Source organism: Thermobia domestica, chromosome 13 (genome assembly GCF_964235325.1).
Source record: "Thermobia domestica chromosome 13, izTheDome1.hap1.1, whole genome shotgun sequence".
NCBI classification, from domain to species: Eukaryota; Metazoa; Arthropoda; class Insecta; order Zygentoma; family Lepismatidae; genus Thermobia; species Thermobia domestica.
Window position 1 is genome coordinate 202,859,239 of NC_137466.1, and position 20,458 is coordinate 202,879,696.

The 20,458-nt window shown below is 36.7% G+C and overlaps 1 protein-coding gene across 2 annotated transcripts in view; it reads right to left on the reverse strand.

Moving 5' to 3' along the window:
• The window catches only part of LOC145668959 (uncharacterized), a 590,098-nt gene that overhangs the window by 279,986 nt on the left and 289,654 nt on the right, over positions 1-20,458 (reverse strand). For both annotated transcript variants that reach the window (XM_081737250.1, XM_081737251.1), the window contains exon 2: positions 14,309-14,458. In XM_081737250.1, coding sequence (XP_081593376.1) covers positions 14,309-14,408 — 100 coding nt within the window. In that variant the 5' untranslated portion in view covers positions 14,409-14,458. The remainder of the gene's footprint in view (positions 1-14,308; positions 14,459-20,458) is intronic.

Below are 20,458 nucleotides of genomic sequence, written 5' to 3' on the forward strand. Positions count from 1 at the left end.
TTTAATTCTCATACTCTCCACGGATGGAGCGCAGGAATGCCAGACTCGAAAAATAGGTGTACATTTACTTTCCTGACAGATAATACACAAATAACCACAACGAACAATACCTGAAAACAATACTCTTCAAACGCAATAGGCAAGATAAAAAAAAAGTGTGTAAACAAATGTTAATGAAAACTCGTTAAGGTTAAAAGCTAATACACAAATACGAATTTTAAATTTCCAATAATTGTTTAATCATGAAAGAAAAAACCTATTCGGCCTTTTCTAAAAGAATCATTTGGTATTTACATACCTGTGCAGTGTCTAATATTATGATTCTAAATAAATCTGTGAAAATTATGGCAGCTTCTAACAAAAAATAAATGAAAATGTCATATTAACGTGGCTTGACTAGATAAGATTATCATATTACACTGAATACTAATGGATGTTGTGTACAGAGATAATGGAGTACTGCTAAGAACAATGATAATTAAATAAACATTTGACGAGGGAACGATACAGGGCGGTGATCGGGGCGATCGCGCCCCTCCCCAGAAGAGGAAACTTTTTTATTTTATATATAAATAATGTTAAAATCCATCCCAGAGTTTGGAGTAGCTCTAAGTAGCAGTATTACAACCCCCCTTCCCCCAGAAATCCGTCCTGGATTCGTCCCTGCATTTGATAATAAAATATATTACTTATTAAAAATTTTTAATCAGTTTGGATTATGGTTTTACTTTGAGAGAACAGTAGCCTAGCACAGTAATCTGGGTGTTCGGCATCGAATTACAAAGCGTAATTCATTGTGAGTTCTACTGTAGACCCACAAAAGACCGTGGGAACTCTTTGACTGTTCTCCAAGTTCCTATGGTACGCTAAACTTCGAATCAACCTATCAATCTTCTTCCTCAAGGATTGTATCACCGTTCCTATAGTTAGTTTTACATATTCCCTCTTCACATTTCAGATTTTTTTTTTTTTTTTACTAATAATGCTAACTAGGTACCTAAAACTAGTCACCTGTTCTAGTACCTTCTTCTTCGTCAAAACGTGTATTATATACATATTTAGTAATTTATCACATGCACACACAGTGGCGGATCTAGCACGGGGTCGGGGGGCCTAAGCCACCACTTTTTTGAATTACAAAAATAATTTAAGCTTGAGGTCTGGCTGTCCCCCAGTTTTTAATTTCTAGATCCACCTCTGTGCACACTTAGTGATATCTTTTTCTCTTTCTATTCCACACAATTGTAAGCTATATATCTACCATTGTGTAACACTTTACGAGTATCTAAAGCCTATTTTAATTGCAAATATAATTGGAAAGTTTTTTTTTTTTTTTTTTTTTTTTTTTGTGCAACTGCCTATTTTGACTGCACGAACAATTATCAATAGCAGGAGTTTCGATGACCAGTTGTCTTCCGATGTTAATATGTTATTGGCACGAGATAGCTTTAAGCTTGTTCGCTCTATCTAGAAGCTCTTTTACAACACGTATTGGCAGTGGCGTATTTAGGGAAGGGGGCTTCCGGGCTTAAGCCCCCCCCCCCGAAATCTTACTTACTATAGTAAAGTATATGAAATATCTTGCAGAATTTTCACATTTTCAGGCAAAGCCCTCCCCGAAAGTTAGCAAAGCCCCCCCAAAAGAAAATCGTAAATACGCCACTGCGTATTGGTGTTCTACACGCTTCATAATTTTGATACCATACGATGATCATATTATAGCCATCATTGTGTCCTGAATTTTAAATTAAATTCAATTTCTATCTGAAGCTTAACGAACCATAAGGTTTCTGCTATTCATTAGTTACAGAAAGAGATCGAGACTCTATAAAAGCATCGTTCTGAGAGATTAGATTAGTATACATCAGAACCATTATTCTAGTTTGACTAAAAGAAACCTTCTGTATAGCCTCCTTGAGGTGGATTAAGTAATTTGCTTACTCCATTTTTAGTATAGGGTCTACCATGTCCAACTAGATGCTTACACAAGCTTCAAGTACCGTCGGCGAGACAAAAGCTCTCAAGAACTACTTGATAAATCGCCATCAATTTAGGCCAGGATTTTTGGTAGAAGGTCAGGAGTTAGGAATCGCATTCGTTGATATTCAAACCGGAAGTGGTAGAAATCAACCATTTCCGGTTTTAATGTTACCCGCACTATAAAGCGAAAACGGTAACAGATAGCGAAAAGCGGCTTTCTGCAATCAATACAAAAGAATACATTTTACACCCAACCTTAACTCTATACTAAAACCGGAAGTGATAGAATCCCACTACAACTTCCGGTTTCAATATTGATCTACATAGAGCAAAAACAATCAGAAGTAGCTATAAGCGTTTTTGTTTTTTTTTACAAAAATCGATTTAGTGTTTTAAGAATAGGTACCACCTTCTCTCTTAATCATCTATTCAAACCAGAAATGGTAGAAATCAATCACTTCCGGCTTTAAGGTTGATGACTATAGAGTACAGGCGCTAATACATTCCGAATAGCGGTTTTGTGCAATCAATTAAGCGTCTCAAGAATATATTTGATCTCTGTGCTAAAACCGGAAGTGAAATACATCTACTACCAGCTCTTCCGATTTCAGTATTAATTGAGAAAATGTCATTACATTAGTAATGTAAAATATAATAAAAATCTGTTGTCATAGCAACACTAAAAATTTTTGAATGAAGAACAGAGGGTACCATTGCTGAGAGAAAACTGGAGACTATATTTGTACTACTGTCTGCAGTCTCCTCTCAAAGTACATTACAATTTTCAAGTTGTGTTCACCACATTGTGGTTAACCAAATTCCTTCACGCGGTGTGCACTCTGATATTACAAGTTTTCATTTTACGCTTGATAATCACGCTTTAAACATATTGGAACAACTTAAAATTTCCAGAATAAATACTTTTTCACTGTATACCCCAATTAACCGATTTACGCCCCCCCCCGGGTCGCAAATGATCCACTTACTATTTTGCTATTGCTAAAGCTTATGTATTTGTCCCCCGGGCCTTTTTCGACCCAGTATCATAATTAGCCAATGAAAGATCAGCATAGAGAAATGACACTAAATTCACCAAGAGTAGGTCGAAAAGTATCTATTTCCCAAAATAAATCAAAATACAAAACAAGTGCGACAAATTTATAAAACATTTAAACCTTGTATAACCCCAACATTGTTAGGGTTGTCAAATCTAGGAGGCTTAGGTGGGCAGGTTATGTAGCTAGAATGGAAGAAAGTAGAATCGCTTTCAAAGTCTTGACTGGAAGACCAATCGGAAAACGACAATTAGGAAGACCTAGATGCAGATGGGAGGACAATATTAAGATGGATCTCGCAGAGATAGGAATACAAAGTAGAAACTGGATCCAATTGGCTAAGGATAGAAGTCAGTGGAGAGCTTTTGTGAACGCGGCATTGAACCACCGGGTTCCATAGGCCATAGAATTAGTTAGTTAGTTATAACACTGACTAAACAACTGTTATCCATCCGGTTATCTGTGCTATATACGTGTGAGTTAATAACAGCTAACTTAGATATGATTTTATACAGATTCAAATTCAATTACAAATTCAGGACTTTGAATTTTACTGTTGAGTAACCATAAAGGAGGAGAAAGTCGGATTTGTTAGGAAAAATCCAATTCGAAATTTCGTTATAAAATATTTGTAAATACACTAAATTCTCAATGTTTCATTAAAGGACTACATTTGCAATGTTGCTATGATCAAAATATTGCGAAGGTAAAAATTAATCCTAAAGTTTCCCTCCGTGGTTATTTAGTACTTCGAAGATTGGTTAGAAGTTTGTGTTCCTCAGACAATTTCACGAAGTTTTACACAAAGTTATTACAATATTATTAAATATTTCACATCTGAACTAGTTTGAGGGAAAAAAATGAAATGAAATCTTTAAGTTTTACGTCCCACGGTTATGCCGGTTAGGCTAAAGGAGACGGTGATGATGAGAGATGAGTGAAATGGTGGAATGAAGAAAGTGGGAGGAAACGGGAGAACCCCGAGAAAACCCACGAGCACGATGTTTGTCCACCACAAAGCCCACACGGCGCGAGTTGGGATCGAACCAGGGACCCCAAGCACCGGAGGTGAACGCTCTACCACTGAGCTAGTTTGAGGAAAATGTGGATTAGGTCTGGCAAGCACGTAAGTCTCGAATACACAAGTCATACGTTGCTACAAATACAGTAATGGCAGTTTGTTTTATGCAAATAAGTTTGAAATGACTACGCCTATTATATCGCAAATAGGTGTCATCAGCTTTTGCACTACTGTATACAATTATTTGGTGTATCAAATTGGCATATAAAGGGTATCCCATAAAGAATGCAACTTTTGAAATGCCCGCCATTTTTGTTCTATTAAGTTGGCAGCACTGAACCTTACACGATTTTCATTTGCTGTCTTTGTGGTTGATAGTCACGGACCGCCGAATAGCGCAGGCACCGAAAAAGTCACCGTGATGTAAATTGATAACACACTGTTCCGTCGTAAAGCGCATAAAGAAAACAGATGACGATCACAGGCAGCACAGACAGTAGGCCCAACAATGGGAAACAATCGGTTACACAATCTGTCATCGTTGGATGTTCGTAGAATTGGCCACTTTGCCTGGCATTTGCAAACCAATTCAATTGCGACTTGGAGTAGGAGCTCGAAACGGTTGGATAAATGACGGGAAATTGTTGGTTGGCCAACATACACTTTCAACTATGTTGGGCCAACGGAGTTTTCAACTTCAGTTTTCCAGTTGCCAATTTCCAACCTTGCAGACTGTTAGCATACTACTGCCCAGTGTTGCAAGGGTCACAAAGATTGCGTGTGCACGTTTACTTATAATATGTGAGCGGCGCGGTGGGTCAGTAGTACAGCGTTCATCTCTGGCGTGTAGAGTCCCTGGTTCGATTCACCTCAGGCCACGTGGAATTTGTGATAGATACACATTATGTGGATGAGTTTTTTGGGGTTCTCCCGTTTCCTCTCACTTTCTTTGTCATTTTATTTATTCTCTTCAGCTTACACATGAGCTCCTTCACGGCTAAGCGGTTAGCGTACGCGCCTTTGGCGTGGAAGTCCCGCGTTCGATTCCCAGTGGAAGCTCATGTGGTTCGGATTCCAAGTTAATCAGTAGTTCCCGTCTCATATAGCCTCCCTGCTGAAGGGGACGTTAAAATCAACTCAAATCAACTCTCTTTAGTCTCCACAGTAGAAACGTGGGACGTAAAACCCAAAAGATTTCCTTTACTTCTGTCATCTACACATTTGTCGCCGAAACAGTGCATCTATCGTGAACATGCTGCTCAAGTTTGTCTGTGAAGTTTCTTGTTTATTCGAAACGTTAAGCTAATTTCACTAATGATGAAACGCACAGCACGAAAGATATTCATATAAAAGAGCTACACAGTTAATATATATATATATATATATATATATATATATATATATATATATATATATATATATATATATATATATATATATATATATATATATATATATATATGTGTGTGTGTGTGTGTGTGTGTGTGTGTGTGTGTGTGTGTGTGTTTTCTAACGTATTTAGCATCTATCCAATACATCTCATTCTGAATGCTCAGTAGTACATTATAGATTTATATATACCAGTGCAATAACCCTCTATTTTGAATCACTTAAGTTCCTATCACTACCATCCATCCACTTTCTACCATTCTATTTGAAGAGTACTATAAAATACATAATTAATCTCGTTCATATGCAGACCTTTGACCATTACTCCAGATGAATCAGCTTAAAAAAAGTATGTTCAATCATTAAAGCTGTATTTAGTTTATGTATTTGCAAATGTTAAATATTGCTCGGTGCTTTATTATTATTAACGCTCCGAGCTGGCTCAAATGGAAATCAAACGACAGGTGCTTTTGAATTAGTGGTTTTTCAACAGATATAAACGCTCTCCCAGAATATTTTCCCACTAGATATGAACACAAACACACAGACAGAAAGAGATACGTAGTTTAACCACATCCACTAAAACGAATTTCCGATGTCCCACTTAGTTACCTTTTAAAACGGTACTCTCCACAAATGACGGATTTGTCGATTGAAATAAAAGAAACCCATTGGAAAGGTCTCTCTAGTGTCAATATTTACTAATGTATCATAGCTATTATTAACAGTTTCCATATCCCGTTCAATTTTTAGAATGTTTTCCATACACTTGTTTATACGCATTTTACTAAACAAAATTACAACAAATGGAGAGCATATTCTAAAGTTTTGCTTGTGCAGGTATAGATAAGAGCAAATTACAATCCGGAATCGTTTTCTCCCACTATCGGTTGTTATTACAAAATCTACTAATAAACAGTATATTATAAAAATATTACTATATTGTTGTTTCTCAAATACTGGGTAAATAGAGGTGACCCAAGATCCGAGCAGTCTAGGGCAAGATCTCCACAGAACTCCGAAGCAAGCTAGGTGGATTGGATTTTGGATCCCCAATGCTCCATGCAAGCAGTGAGGGGCTTAAGAGTCACAGCGCTCCGAAGCAAGCTAAGTGAACAAAATGAGGATGCCCAACAGAGCACCAAGCAAGCTAAGAGGGCAGATGGAAAGTCTAGAGTTCCGAAGTAAACTAGAGGTTTTGGGATAGTATCTCCTAGAGCTCCAAAGCAAGCTAGAGGAGGAATGACCAGTCGCAGACTGATGTCTTTCCTTGGAATCTTCTCGTATATATATGTGCTCCAGGAGAGGCGTTGGCACTGCTGTTACCTCGTTGTCCTGCAACCAGTGGTATCAGTGTTGTCTCTGTCGTCTGCAGTTACAGTAGTCTATTTCAAGGTATCACTCGACATTTGTAAGTAAAGTATGATGAGAAGACGCTACATTGGATGGCTCTGTAAATGGAACCTAGATCTCCTGTATACAACGTAAGAACCAGTACGCAACTAGGGTCTGTTGGGGGAAGAAAGTGACACAATAACTTTATTTCTATCTGTCAAAATATAATTTAATATTTAAGAACTTTTATAATATTGAATCGTAGACTATAGCTTCCTAAGTCCCCCTCCTTAGCTACGGCACTAGTTTAATGCAAACCACATATAATATGATACTTTTAAGCATTGATTTATTGCTAATTTTAAATGGACAATTATTATTATTTCAAAATTTAAAATCTATTAACAACAATAATTATTAGTCGCTATGGTTTGGATTCCATGTTCACCTCTTCCTGCTGCTAATTGCTATCCCGCAATTACTTCTTGCTCTAAGTTCTGGGTTCAATTTCGGACGGGAAAACATCGGATGAACTACAATGGTTCAGATTTCGCTTTCAACTGTAGTTCTCGTTCCATTTAGCCCCTCTACTGACAAAAAACATAAATACAACCAAGCAATTTCACGCAATACCTTGTAAGTTCACGTGTTATAGGGTTATGTAATAGTGTGTTGATTGAAGCTTATAAGATACACGTACAGTAAAACGGTAATTATGCCAATTGTACGGGATGATATGAGGACAATAGAAAGAAATGCAGAAATTTTATTAAATGCATGTAGGGTCATAAGTTTAGAAGTAAATGGATAGAAAACTAAACACATGGAAGTTCGCCGTGACCGTAATACGACAAATTATGAAATGCGCTAAAATAACAAATAATACTTTCGACAAAGTGGATACTTTCAAATATCTAAGATTGACATTAACAGATCAAATCCATTACCTACAAAGAAATTAAGTGTTGACTGAAAGCAGGAAATTCGCATTATTATTCAACCCAAAAACTTTTGCCCTCGCGAATCCTATCGACGCTTAAAATAATAAAATCATAATTATACCTGTTGTACTGTAGACCTACGGTTACGAAACATAATCGTACACTTTAAGGGAGAACGTAGACTAAAAGTATCTGAAAATAAAATCCTGCGAATATTCCGATCCAAAAACAGACGGGAATGGGGGATGGCGGAAATTTCATAACGAGGAACTGCATAATTTATACATTGTACGTAACATTGTTAAGTTTATTAAGTCTAGGAGGCTCAGGTGGGCATGACATGTAGCTTGAATGAATAAAGTAGAAACGCTTTCAAAATTTTCACTGGAAAATCCAATAGGAAAAGAATTATTAGAAAGACCTAGGTGCAGATGGGAGGATAATATTAAGACGAATTTCGCAGAAATAGAAATACAAAGTAGAAACTGGATCCAATTGGCTAAGAACAGAAGCTACTGTGGAGAGCTGTTGTGAATACGGTATTGAATCTCCGGCTCCTATAAGATATAGAGCAGTGTTTCTCAAAGTGTGGGTCATGGGCTGTTTCTTTGGTGGGTCGCGAGAAGTTTTTCCTCTTAATTGTGAACATTTTATTTTAACGCAGAAACATATGTTGTAAAGTAAGTATCATTCAGAAAATAAAAATTGAAAGCGTTTGTTAATGAAGTGAAGAGTAAGTGCGTACTTAGAGCCCTGCCCTGTTGTACAATAAGTAGAGATGCTGCCTTAGAATGGAAAGAGAATGGGTGAGTCAAAATCTATCACGGGGTAACGCATTGCGTTGAGAATAGTGTTAGCTCTGTGTTACCTTTATATGAAAAAATTACAAATATGATTTACAAAATTTAATTGGTTTGAAATACCATCATTTCGTAGAATGACAATATGTATTTGAATAAAAGTAGGTAGGCCACAAAGTACTTTTTAGTATTTAATATGGATCGCGGTAACAACAAGTTTGAGAACCACTAATATAGAGTTTAATTATGCTTATTGTGCTGTATGGTTGCAAAACATAGACGCTTACTCAGGGGAAGAATGCAGGCTGACAGTATTTGAAAATAAAACCCTGAGGCGAGTATTCCGACACAAGAAGAAAGGGAATGGAGAACGGTGGAAACTTCATAACGAGTAACTGCACATTTTATACCGTTTACTTAATATTGGTAAGGTAATTAAGTTTACGTGGCTCAGATGGGCAGGTCATGTAGCAAGAATGGAAGGAAGTAGGAACGGTTTCAAAATTTTAACTGGAAATTCAATCGAAGAAAGGACATAAGAAGACCTAGGTACAGATGGGAGTTCAACATTAACAAGGATCTCGCAGAAACAGGATTAAAAAGTGGAAACCGGATCCAGTTGACCGGGGACAGAAGTCAATGGAGAGCTTTTGTGAATGCGGTATTGAACCTTCGGATTCCATAGAGTTAATTAGCCAGGGTGTTAGTACGGAACAGTAACTTCGAAAAATAACCAAAAGGGGAAAAATATTATACATTGATGCCATTTTTCAGCTCGATGAGACAGGATCTGACCGATCTAAATCCCAGGGACAACCGAACTCAAACCTCAAGCACCCAAGTTTGTAATAAATTTAAATAAAAAGAAATAAAGATTGGGATGGCCCATTAACGAGAGGTTTGTGCGGATGTGGATATATAGGGATATATCCACATCAATATACGTTTTGCTGAAACATTTCTATTTTCTCTGCGGATGAAGGTGAAAGAACAATTTCCCTGACTATTTACTGAAGGACCATTAGTTATTGCTTACCTTTTGGGACACATAACTGTTCATTCGTTGGTCGAAGTTTAGCGCCCATTTCAGCACTGAGATTATATGAGATGTGAATCCACAGTTTTACGTGAATTCGAACCACCGTAATGCGTTCAAATTTCAAGGGTTTCCCATCGGGAATCCAACCCGGAACCCCGTACAGCAGAGGCACATACAATAACCACTAGTCCAACAGGGAGAACAGTGGATAGAAATGTTGCAGGAGCAGTACAGAAAGCGGATATAATATGTCATATTCACACAGACCTGTAGCTATTGGCTAAAAGAAAGTTAGAACTTCTGTTACTAAGAATTAAAACTAAATTTTATCATGTGCAAGTTGATAATTTAGGAGGGTACCAACGATGCTTGGTACCCTCATTTATAATCAATCTTATCAGATAAATGCTAGATATCACCCATTCTTATCAGCGAGCAGGAAACCCTGGCCTTATCCGGATTTTTGTGTGCATAGTTGCTTATCCGGAAAATGGTGGAGCGATTATATAAGCTTTATTAGGAATTATATTTAGTAGCTGAACGAGAATTTTCCGTGACTTGAGTACTCCTTTACTACACTAGTGTGGCTGTAAAAAAAATAAAGAACAAACATATCTTCGGAGTCATTAACATGTTGGCCTTAGGATCTAAGTAACATGCAAGACAAAGTAGTAGAGTTTATTTTATAGAGTCCTTTAATTGTCTCCATTAGTGGCAAATCGTTTTATGGTATTCGTCATAAACGCATTTTCGTTATCAGTTGTTTAGCTAGAGACGAAACACACTGAACTTTGTTCCTTTTTTTTTTTTCCTTTACTTTGTTAATTGTAAAACATGAGGAAAGAAAGACCATTCGCGTGCCTCAGTTCTGAATCTCTTATTTTAAGCCTTCTGATTGGCTGGATAGCAAGATGCATGGCTAGCAAAAAAAAGCCTCTGAGGCGAATACCACTATTGGCACGTCTCGGAGAATTGGCCATAATGAACTCGTGCAGCATTAAGTCAACTTTTGGCTTCTGGGCACACACAGAAGTTGTATAACTACTGCTTACGAGCTTCTATCCAATATTTATTGTCTGTTGCAAATGATGGGAGACTTACACCCCTTAAAAAAAGAACTCAATTTTTGAATATTTTTGCGTGAAGATCAACAAAATGAAATACCTTGAGGATATTGACCATTAGCGTACATATATATATACTCTAAAGTTGACTTCATTTAGTTTCGTGATGTGCAGTGATAAATAAACATGCTTGTAGAACATTAAAACTGTATGTTGTAATTTTTATATATATATAATCCTCCTATTCCACTTGTTTCCTGAACAATATAAACCATCAACAAACTAACAGAAGAAAAATTATTAATCAGGCAAGATGGATGGAGTTAAGCTTGCTTTAATTGCTCTAATAAACATTCATTTTCGTAGCCATAAAAATTAAAAGCAATCAGTGTGTCTATAAATTTCTTTTGTCAGAAACGTGCACTGTGACTATAGCATTAAAAGAAAAAAGAAAGAAAAGAAACAAATAATATATATGAGAATGTTAAGTAAACGTTAAATGTGGATGGCTTGAAGCAATGTATGAATATTCAGAATGTAAAAGATCCCTTCCAAATAACTTCATAACCTGTACGCGGCTCATTTCGAGGAGTTTTCAGATTAAAAATGAGAAAAGAGAATGTTCTATTATATGACATAAGAAAAAGACATTCGTTGCGTACTGTACTGTATTGTATTATTTCATTTAAAAAAGTAATCGTAGGCTACTCTGTTACGGGTATTTGTGTCTTAAGTAGTTTATATACGCGCATGAGAATATACCAAATTCAAGAAGTCAAGTTCCAAACGAGTACAAAAGGGAAAAGTTATCAATATAGCCACGGTAAGTTATGATACCAATTAAGTTCAAATAGATTTCCTCACTCTGAAAGCATTTCCAGAACTTAGCCACAACTGATTACATTATCAATACAGTCAAATTCTTCAGCCAAGTTATGATATCGAATCTGCCAAGTTCTTGAAACAAATTTCCTCATTCTGAAAGCATTTCCAGAAACTTGGCCAACTGATTACATTATCAATACAGTCAAATTCTTCAGCCAAGTTATGATATCGAATCTGCCAAGTTCTTGAAACAAATTTCCTCATTCTGAAAGCATTTCCAGAAACTTGGCCAACTGATTACATTATCAATACAGTCAAATTCTTCAGCCAAGTTATGATATGGAATCTGTCAAGTTCTTGAAACAAATTTCCTCATTCTGAAAGCATTTCCAGAAACTTGGCCAACTGATTACATTATCAATACAGTCAAATTCTTCAGCCAAGTTATGATATCGAATCTGCCAAGTTCTTGAAACAAATTTCCCCATTCTGAAAGCATTTCCAGAAACTTGGCCAACTGATTACATTATAAATACAACCAAATGCTTCAGCCAATATAAGTTATGATTTGTTGCAACCAGTTGGCTGAAAATGTAGAGATAATTCTCTACATTTTCTTCATATCGGCACGTACAGAAGTGATGCAGTTCGAACCCAGATCCAGCTACATTTATTCTAAACTTACTCATTTTACAGAGGTAATTAAGTGTTTCTTGTAGGGTACAATGTTTCTGGCGTACAGTATAAATTTCAACCTGATTTTATCCTTATAATCAGGAGTGTTCAGAAGGAGATTTTTTATTAATCTTTTTTTCTCAAATTATACGTTAAACTTGAGCAAAATTACCGTGAAGAGAGGAAAAGGGTCAGTTAATAGCAACGAATATGAAATGTTCACTTATGTAACTCTCATGGAAGACATTGATCTGGCTAGTTTACGTTCCAGGACTATGCCTCGATGCTAAGGGGTACGGTGACGAGGACATTGAATGACAATGATGAAATGAAGAAAGTGGGGTGGGAGGAATGAGAATCCCTAGAAAACCCTTTTCCACTGCAAAGCCCACTTGACACGAGCTGGGATCGAACCAGGGATTCACGCATCAGAAGTGAGCGCTCTACCACACAGAGCCATCATAGAAGATACTATTTAATGACATAACGCTTCTATGGGATAGAGTTTTTTTTTAAGCTTACAATGAGTTGCGTACAATTTATCCCTGATTTCCAGGTAATAAATTGTACAGTCAGCGACAGAAGTTATTTCCGTTTGATAAAATTAGTTTCGTAAATAACTTCAGAATGGAAAGACAATTTGAGTACAGTTTTCACTAAATTAAAAAGAATAGAATTTTCTGTACGTTCCGCGCACACCACCGTTATTTCCAAAATAAATTTTACCAAATGGAAAGAACTTTTGTTCTTGAATGTACAAAATATTGAAACTGAAAGTGTGTTATTCGCTGCTGATAGTGGTCACTGTAGAGGAAGGGGGGAGGAAGATATAAATCCCTTTCTTTAGAATTGGCCGAATTTAGATGCGGCGAAGAAATTGCAGAAAACAGAAATATTGGATTATACCTTGATTCCAATACTAGTTCTTTTGATCATTGGATCACCTCCAGAGATTTGTAACATAGCCATCGTATGCATATATACTTATATGCATATGCAGTGGGGTATTGAGGAGCTATCGGGCTCAAGTCCCCTACGAAATAAATGTATTAGTTTTTGCATTCCACGTACAACAATAATCCTTCTTATCACTTCTAAGAATTTCATTGACACTCCATTCTTTTATGTTCCTTGTTCACAAAATAATACTGTATTTGTCAAATTTCATTCCATGTGAAAACTGCGTTCTTTTTTCTTTCTTTCATACATTCTACTCTTCTGTTTCTTTTTCTTAGTTGTAACTTTTTTTCGTTTCTCCTGTCATATTTTGAACCGTTGTTAGTTGTGATTCAAGATGGCCGTCGTCAGTGGCACCAAAATTAAGAGGAGCTGATAAGCGAAACTTGTGATTCACAACAACTTGCACGGATATCAACATAACGGAACTTTAATTATTATAGCAAAGGAATATTTACATCGTTTAGTTATAAAGAAAGGTAAATGTTTGAATTAAAGAAAATCAAGAGGGGGAAAAAGTAGCCCGAGAAATTAGGTAGGCCAAGAGGATGCTTCCTGTTTCTTCTATGAATATAATAAAGGGTTAGATTCACTGTTAAGTCTTTGTGTGTATTATATCACATAAGATTCACCAGTCTTCAATTCTTGCCATTAAAACTCCAATTTATGCATAAATTAAAATATATTTTAATTCTCAAACTCAGATAGCCAATTGTTCCCCTGCTTCCTCGTGTTGTGCATAACCTCCCCCAGAAACAAAATCCTAAATACGCCACTATGCATGTGTGTAGGTTATTTATAAAGTTTTACAGGCTCATTACGGACTTCTACAATGAAGATTACTTCTGTACAAGCTTCAATTTATTTCGTAGCTGATAGCATTCTACAGAGACTACATTTTAAAGACAAGTAAATTAAATTCTTTCATGTGTAAGACGAATCAAAGTAATATAATGAATCTATTCCGAGGGAAACGATAGAAATTCTTCGTCACGCTCAAAGCATAAAAGATGTTCATCTTCTAACAACAAAAACACCGTATGCGTGTCTAAATTTCATTTCTCAGAAAGAATGAAAAAAAAAAGTACACCAGCACAAAATAGAGTTTCGCTCATCTTATGATTTGGTCTTTTGTTCTCGTATTGTTGGGATACAGGGTAAAAGAGAAGAAAAGTTGAACAAGGCGATATGAAAATGGAAGCAATATAATATGGAGGAAAAACTTACCTTTGAGTTCGTCTGGGGGGATATCGGAAGGAAACTCGGCTCTTTCTTCCTTGCCCCCGCCCACCGTGAAATACACGACTCGGAGTGATCCTTGATCCATAGGCGTGTCTTCATTTTCCGGGCGTCACCTCGACACTTGGCGGGAACTTCCTGCATAAAAGAAAAACAAAATTAACTGTCAGTATTATTTTTAATTGAAAGCTCGAAGTACAATCTTAATAGTATTTATAGTACATTCTTACAAATTAGACGTAGGATATTCTCTGTTCGCGATATATTGTTTTAATGCGGGAAATCTGGGATTGATTATTCATGGTGGAAGTTCAGTTGATTCGGACTCAATGCCACATTTAAGCGTGCGGAGGACAACAGGATAAGCGCTACCTAGCGACTTGTACAGGAATGAAATTTAAGAGTTCAGCTCACGCTGTACCCACTTAGGACAGACGGTACGCGTTGCCCGTTATTCAACTCAAATTCGCACAAACAGAATGGTTTCAGTTTTAGCTCACGCTTCGCCCACATTGGATGATTGTGCAGGTGCCCTATTATCCCACTCAACTTTGCACAAAGAGAAAAGTTCCAGTTTTAACTCAAGCTGTACCCACATACAATGGAATGTGCACGTGTCCTGTTGTTCCACTTAACTTCGCACACAGAAAAGTTCTAGTTTTAGCTCAAGATAAACCCACATAGATTGGACTGTGCACGTGTCTTGTTATTCCACTCAACTTCGCACAAACAAAAAGATTACACTTTTAGCTCAAGCGGCAACCACATAGGATGGACTGTGCACGTGTTGTATTATTCCACTCAACTTCGCATACAAAGTAGTTCCAGTTTTAGCTCAGGATGCAGCACACAGGATGGCACGTGTTATGTTATTCCACTCAATTTTGCACAAACAGGCTTCAGTTTTAATTCAAGCAACACCCACACAGGATGAACTGTGCACATATTATGTTATTCTACTCAACTTCGCACAAACAGAAGATTTCAGTTTTAACTCAAGCTGCACCCACAGTGGATGGACTGTGCACGTTTCCCGTTTTTCCATTACATTTCATACAATAATTACTGAAACACGAGAGAGAAAGCTTAAATTTCGACATTGTACTGAAAATCCCAACGCTTTGTTCCATTTGCGGCTTATTCCGTTGTGTCCACTGCACGTCTAAATTTTATGCAGCCTCCAGGTTGAAAAAAATGATTTCTTATGTGGTTTTAGAGGAGAAAACAATATATTTTTTTATATATTGGCCACAGGTATCTTGAGGGTACCAATATTGTGAAGCTACCTAGAATTAAGAAATAGCGAAGTACAGTTTGCAGAAAGCATACACTAGCACTGAAGTGACCCGAAGTGCTAACCACACACCATCCAAGGGAAAAAAAAGTCGGCTGGCAAGCTAAAATCCCTCTTAACACTAGTGAGTTAAATTTCAGAGAAGCTTAAAAATACAATACTAATAAATTGTCAATCAACCATAAATGTGGAATGTAAAATATATAATTAGAGATAAGGATATGTTGTTTTTTTCCCATGCCTACGAACAAAACTGAAATTAAACATACATAATATTTATTTTACAAATATATAGTTATAGGCTCCATGGAGAAACGAGGCATTAAACACAGACCGTAAAATGTATTTTCTTACTTTGTAGTAATAATCTGAAGAGAACTAAAACATGGGAAGAAGTCCTTATCAGCAGATTAGAAGAAGTTGTTTCGAAAGCATAGGTCATTATATTTATACTTTACAAATGCATTATTTTTACCACTATCAATTATATGAGAAGAGATTATGTTTGTGTGCTTGAAATTTTAAAAATATGAATGTTTTAATGAGTCGAATATACCTCTTTCGTATATTATTCATATAGTGTATTTTTATTATTATTATTATTATTTCGATGTGTATATTGCCGCAAGTAGTACCAACAGAGAGTAAGTGTAAACTGCTAACTTCATCGCTCCGTAATCAAAAGGTTTTGATTTGAATCCTTCAATTGGTCATCTTATCTAGATTCTCATGCAAGTTTTTTTCCTCAGCTTTAAAACTTTACTAACATTATTATTATTATTATTATTATTATTATTATTATTATTATTATTATTATTATTATTATTATTATTATTATTATTATTATTATTATTATTATTATTTCGTTCGGCTAACTACAGTGCGACTCAAACCTCCTGACGTTCAAGGCGTGTCCTTCTCTTCACAATATCCAATGCAAGTTGGACGATATTATCTAATAGCTTTGTACCTGGATTAGGATAAAGCAATTTCAAAGGTACGTTCTTATGATATAATATCAATATGGCGTTAATAAATTTTGTGAGAACGAATCTGTTTTTCAATATCTGTTTCACGTTATGCCTATACAGGAAAGGAAGTGAAATCCGACAACGTTGCACCTGCTCACTATTGGCTTTTTGGACAGACGTCAAAAGGTTTGAGCCGGACTTTGACAGCTAGAATTTGTTAACGGAGTCAATGAGCTAATATCTTCACATTTAACGGTGACTATCGATATCAAGTTTAAAAATCTACAATATTCTGTAGTTTTATGCAACATGCACAGTAGCAAAGAAATGTTGATTGCCTATAATGAAAAGTATATGTAGTTTTTCTTACTATAAAATGTTTATCAAACTTTATTAAGATCAACTTAGTGGGCCTCATAAGACTTTAATTACGGCCATCCATATTCCATACATGGAATCGCGTGATCCTCTTTCACGTGTTTAGCAGAACTTACTAATGTTAATATTTCCAAGTACATTATTTATACATATAATTCATTATTCTTTCGATATATGCAAACTAAGACAATTCCATCGTTGCTGAGGTTCCAGGTTCAATTCCGACTCTAAGTGCACAAACAGTAACTTAACAGTGTGAAACGGTAGACTATAGTCAAATGGCAACATTGGCCCTACGTCGTAATTAACCACTTGGCCCACTATTTGCCAACCGATTAAATTGTCAATGTAGAACTTAACATCTATGTATGTATGTATGTATGAGTGTTCTGCCCGCAAGTAAATTGTAGCCAACTTTCCGTAATGTAAATAAGCGGAGTCACTAAGCTTAGTACAAAAATGTAAAATAATAATTTTAAAAAAGTATCTAAAACCTAGAGTTTTTTGTGTAGCTAATTAATTTTTTGGATAGTAAGATGAAGCAAGTCTAACGGCAATTACAGCCTCCGACGTCAACCCATTTAGTGTCTAGAGCGATTTAAAGATACCACATCCGCTTGAACATTTCTCCATGAAGGGGGCGCGGGGTGTTATTCGTTTTTTATGGGTCAAGAGACAGAAGACATCTGACATTCATAGCAAATTGTTTGAGGTCTATGAAGAGAGTGTTATGTCGCAGAAACAAGTGTATGTGTGATGCAACGCATTTGCAAGTGGTAGGGGGACTGTAACAGATGATGACAAAAGTGACAGACCAGCAAACGTTCATCACCGACACGAATGTGTGACGTCAATGTGATGATACATAAAGACAGAAGAGTGAGGTTGCATTATAATGTGCAGACGCACTGCAAATATCATACGGTTCAGTGAGGTGTACAGTCCATGACCAACTTGGGTTCAAGAAACTGTGTGTACGCTGGGTGCCAAAACATCTGAATGACAACCAAAAGAATTCCCTTACTCATTTCACGATATGTCCACGAAGGAAATTCATTCCTTCATCGCATCGCATCATGAGACCCCAATACCACTATGGACATCTGAATCAAAATGCCAGAGCATGACATCGAAACATCCGTTGTCACCATGGCCAATAAATTCAAGATCATAACGTCTGCCAAGAAAACAATAGCTACTGTGTTTTGGGACCGTCAGGGTGTTATTCATGTTGAATTTATGACGAAGGCACAGGCATTACTGCGAACAAGTACTGCCAAACTATAGACAGGCACAAAGTAGTCATACGTCAGAAACGAAAAGGGACACTACGAGAGTTTTTTTTTTTTTTTGTATGATAACGCACGAACATGCAGCCCAACGGACCCTTACACCCATCATGAGGTTCAACTGGAAATTCTTCATTATCCTCCGTATAGCCCCGATTTAGCCTCTTTCGACTACCTTTTATTTTGACCCCAAATAAACAAGTGCGTGGGTAGCGCTTCGATACAGTGCAAAAGCCACAACAGGCTACGGTTACCTGGTTAGGGAATTTGGAGCTTTTTTTTTTTTCTCAAAGGGCATGGACGGTTTGGAGTCACGTTGAAACTGGACCGCAATGGTTCCTATGTCGAATCTAAGTGTGATACATTTGTCAAACATGATACACTTAAGATATTTATCTCTGCACGTTTTTTTCAGCATATCGAAAATTGAGCTAACTTTCTGATAAACCTTTGTAGAAAATGAATAAAGTGGCCTGTTACATTTCCCTCTGATTAAAAAGAAAGAAAGAAAGGCAAACCTAAAATAAGGATCTGAAGTAAAGAGACAAATTGAGAATATTACGAAATGAGTAAAATTGCGACTGAGAGTGGAGAGACCGAAACTGGTGGAAAATGACGGCAAATGGTTGGTTGGCCAACATAAACTGTTGGATAAATGACGACAAATGGTTGGTTGGTCAACATAAACTTTCGGATAAATGACGATAAATAGTTGGTTGGCCAACGTAAACTGTTAGATAAATGACAAATGACGGCAAATGGTTGGTTGGGCAACATAAAGTGTTGTATAAATGACGACAAATGGTTGGATATCCAACGTAAACTCGTTGGGCCAACATATGTTTCAACTTCATTTCGAAAATTTCCAACTGTACCGATAATTCAGCCTATGAAGTCTATGGGGTCTACTGTATGGGCAGCGGTAGAAAATCGAACATACTATGCCAGGCTTTCTCAACCTATTTTACATCACGACTACTCTTTTACTACATTCTCTCCCCAGCGACGCCCCTTAAGCAATTTCCGGTATGTAATAAGCTCTTTGATTATTTCTGCTCGTCGCTTGTGAGCCTTAGTGAAATCACACAAGGCTCAAGTTTCACAATATCTTTCATTTTTAATTTACTTTAAAATCCAGTTTTTGTTGTACAGTGAACTACCGATTATCCGAAAAATTGGGTGATGCAGCTAAAACGGATATTCTGCAAAATGACCGAAAAAGGACACAAATCAACACAAAAGTACTTCTGAATGTTTTCCTTTTTAGTTATTTACAGTTGGAGGCTCACATGCACGTTTATGACGTAATAAACACTAATTTCCTTTATTTACAAGTTTCATTATTTACTTTTTAGCAAAATTAAAAATGAAATGAAATCTTTGGGTTTTACGTCCCACGCATGATAATGAGAATGAAGAAAGGAGAAGGAAAGAGGAGAACCCCGAGGAAACCCATGCACATGATGTTTGTCCACCACAAAGCCCACCTGGCCGAGGTGGGGTCGAACCAGAGACCACACACACCAGAGGTGAACGCTTTACTACTGAGCCACCGCGGCTCTTCACAAAAAGTATCAATCAACTGATTTTTTTTTGTGTGTGTTAAAACACCTCTTCTTTATTTGCGATTTGAAGTTTCTTAACAGTACTTTGACAAAGGAAGAAGCAAAAAAGAACAGGAAGACCGCAGATAATTGTGGGTCTACTGTATTTGTATATTTTTTGTATTGCAATATTCAGTTTTGCACCATTTTCATTCTTTTATTTTACAAGATCCTGAGACGAATATTCGGACCCAGGTGGAACGGTAGTGAGGAATGGGGAAATCTTTATAACGAGAAACTACTGTACATAATTTATAGTGTTTACAAACATTGTTAGGGTCATCAAACCTAGGAGGGTCAGGTGGGCAGGCCATGTAGCCACAACGGCAGAAAGCAGGAACGCTTTCAAAATTTTAACTGGAAACCCAATCGGAAAACCATCATTAGGAAGACCTAAGCGCAGATGGAAGGACAATACTAAGAGGAATCCTACTGTTCGGAAGTAAAATGCATATCAACCAGTGAAGACTAATGTAGAACAAACTGGAATTCCTTTGCAGAGACCATTTTGGAAACATCTTTAATACATAGGTCCTATTTGAAGCGGTATCGCATCGTAGTTTGCGATACGCGTAAAAACGAAAAATTGTATCGCAAAATGC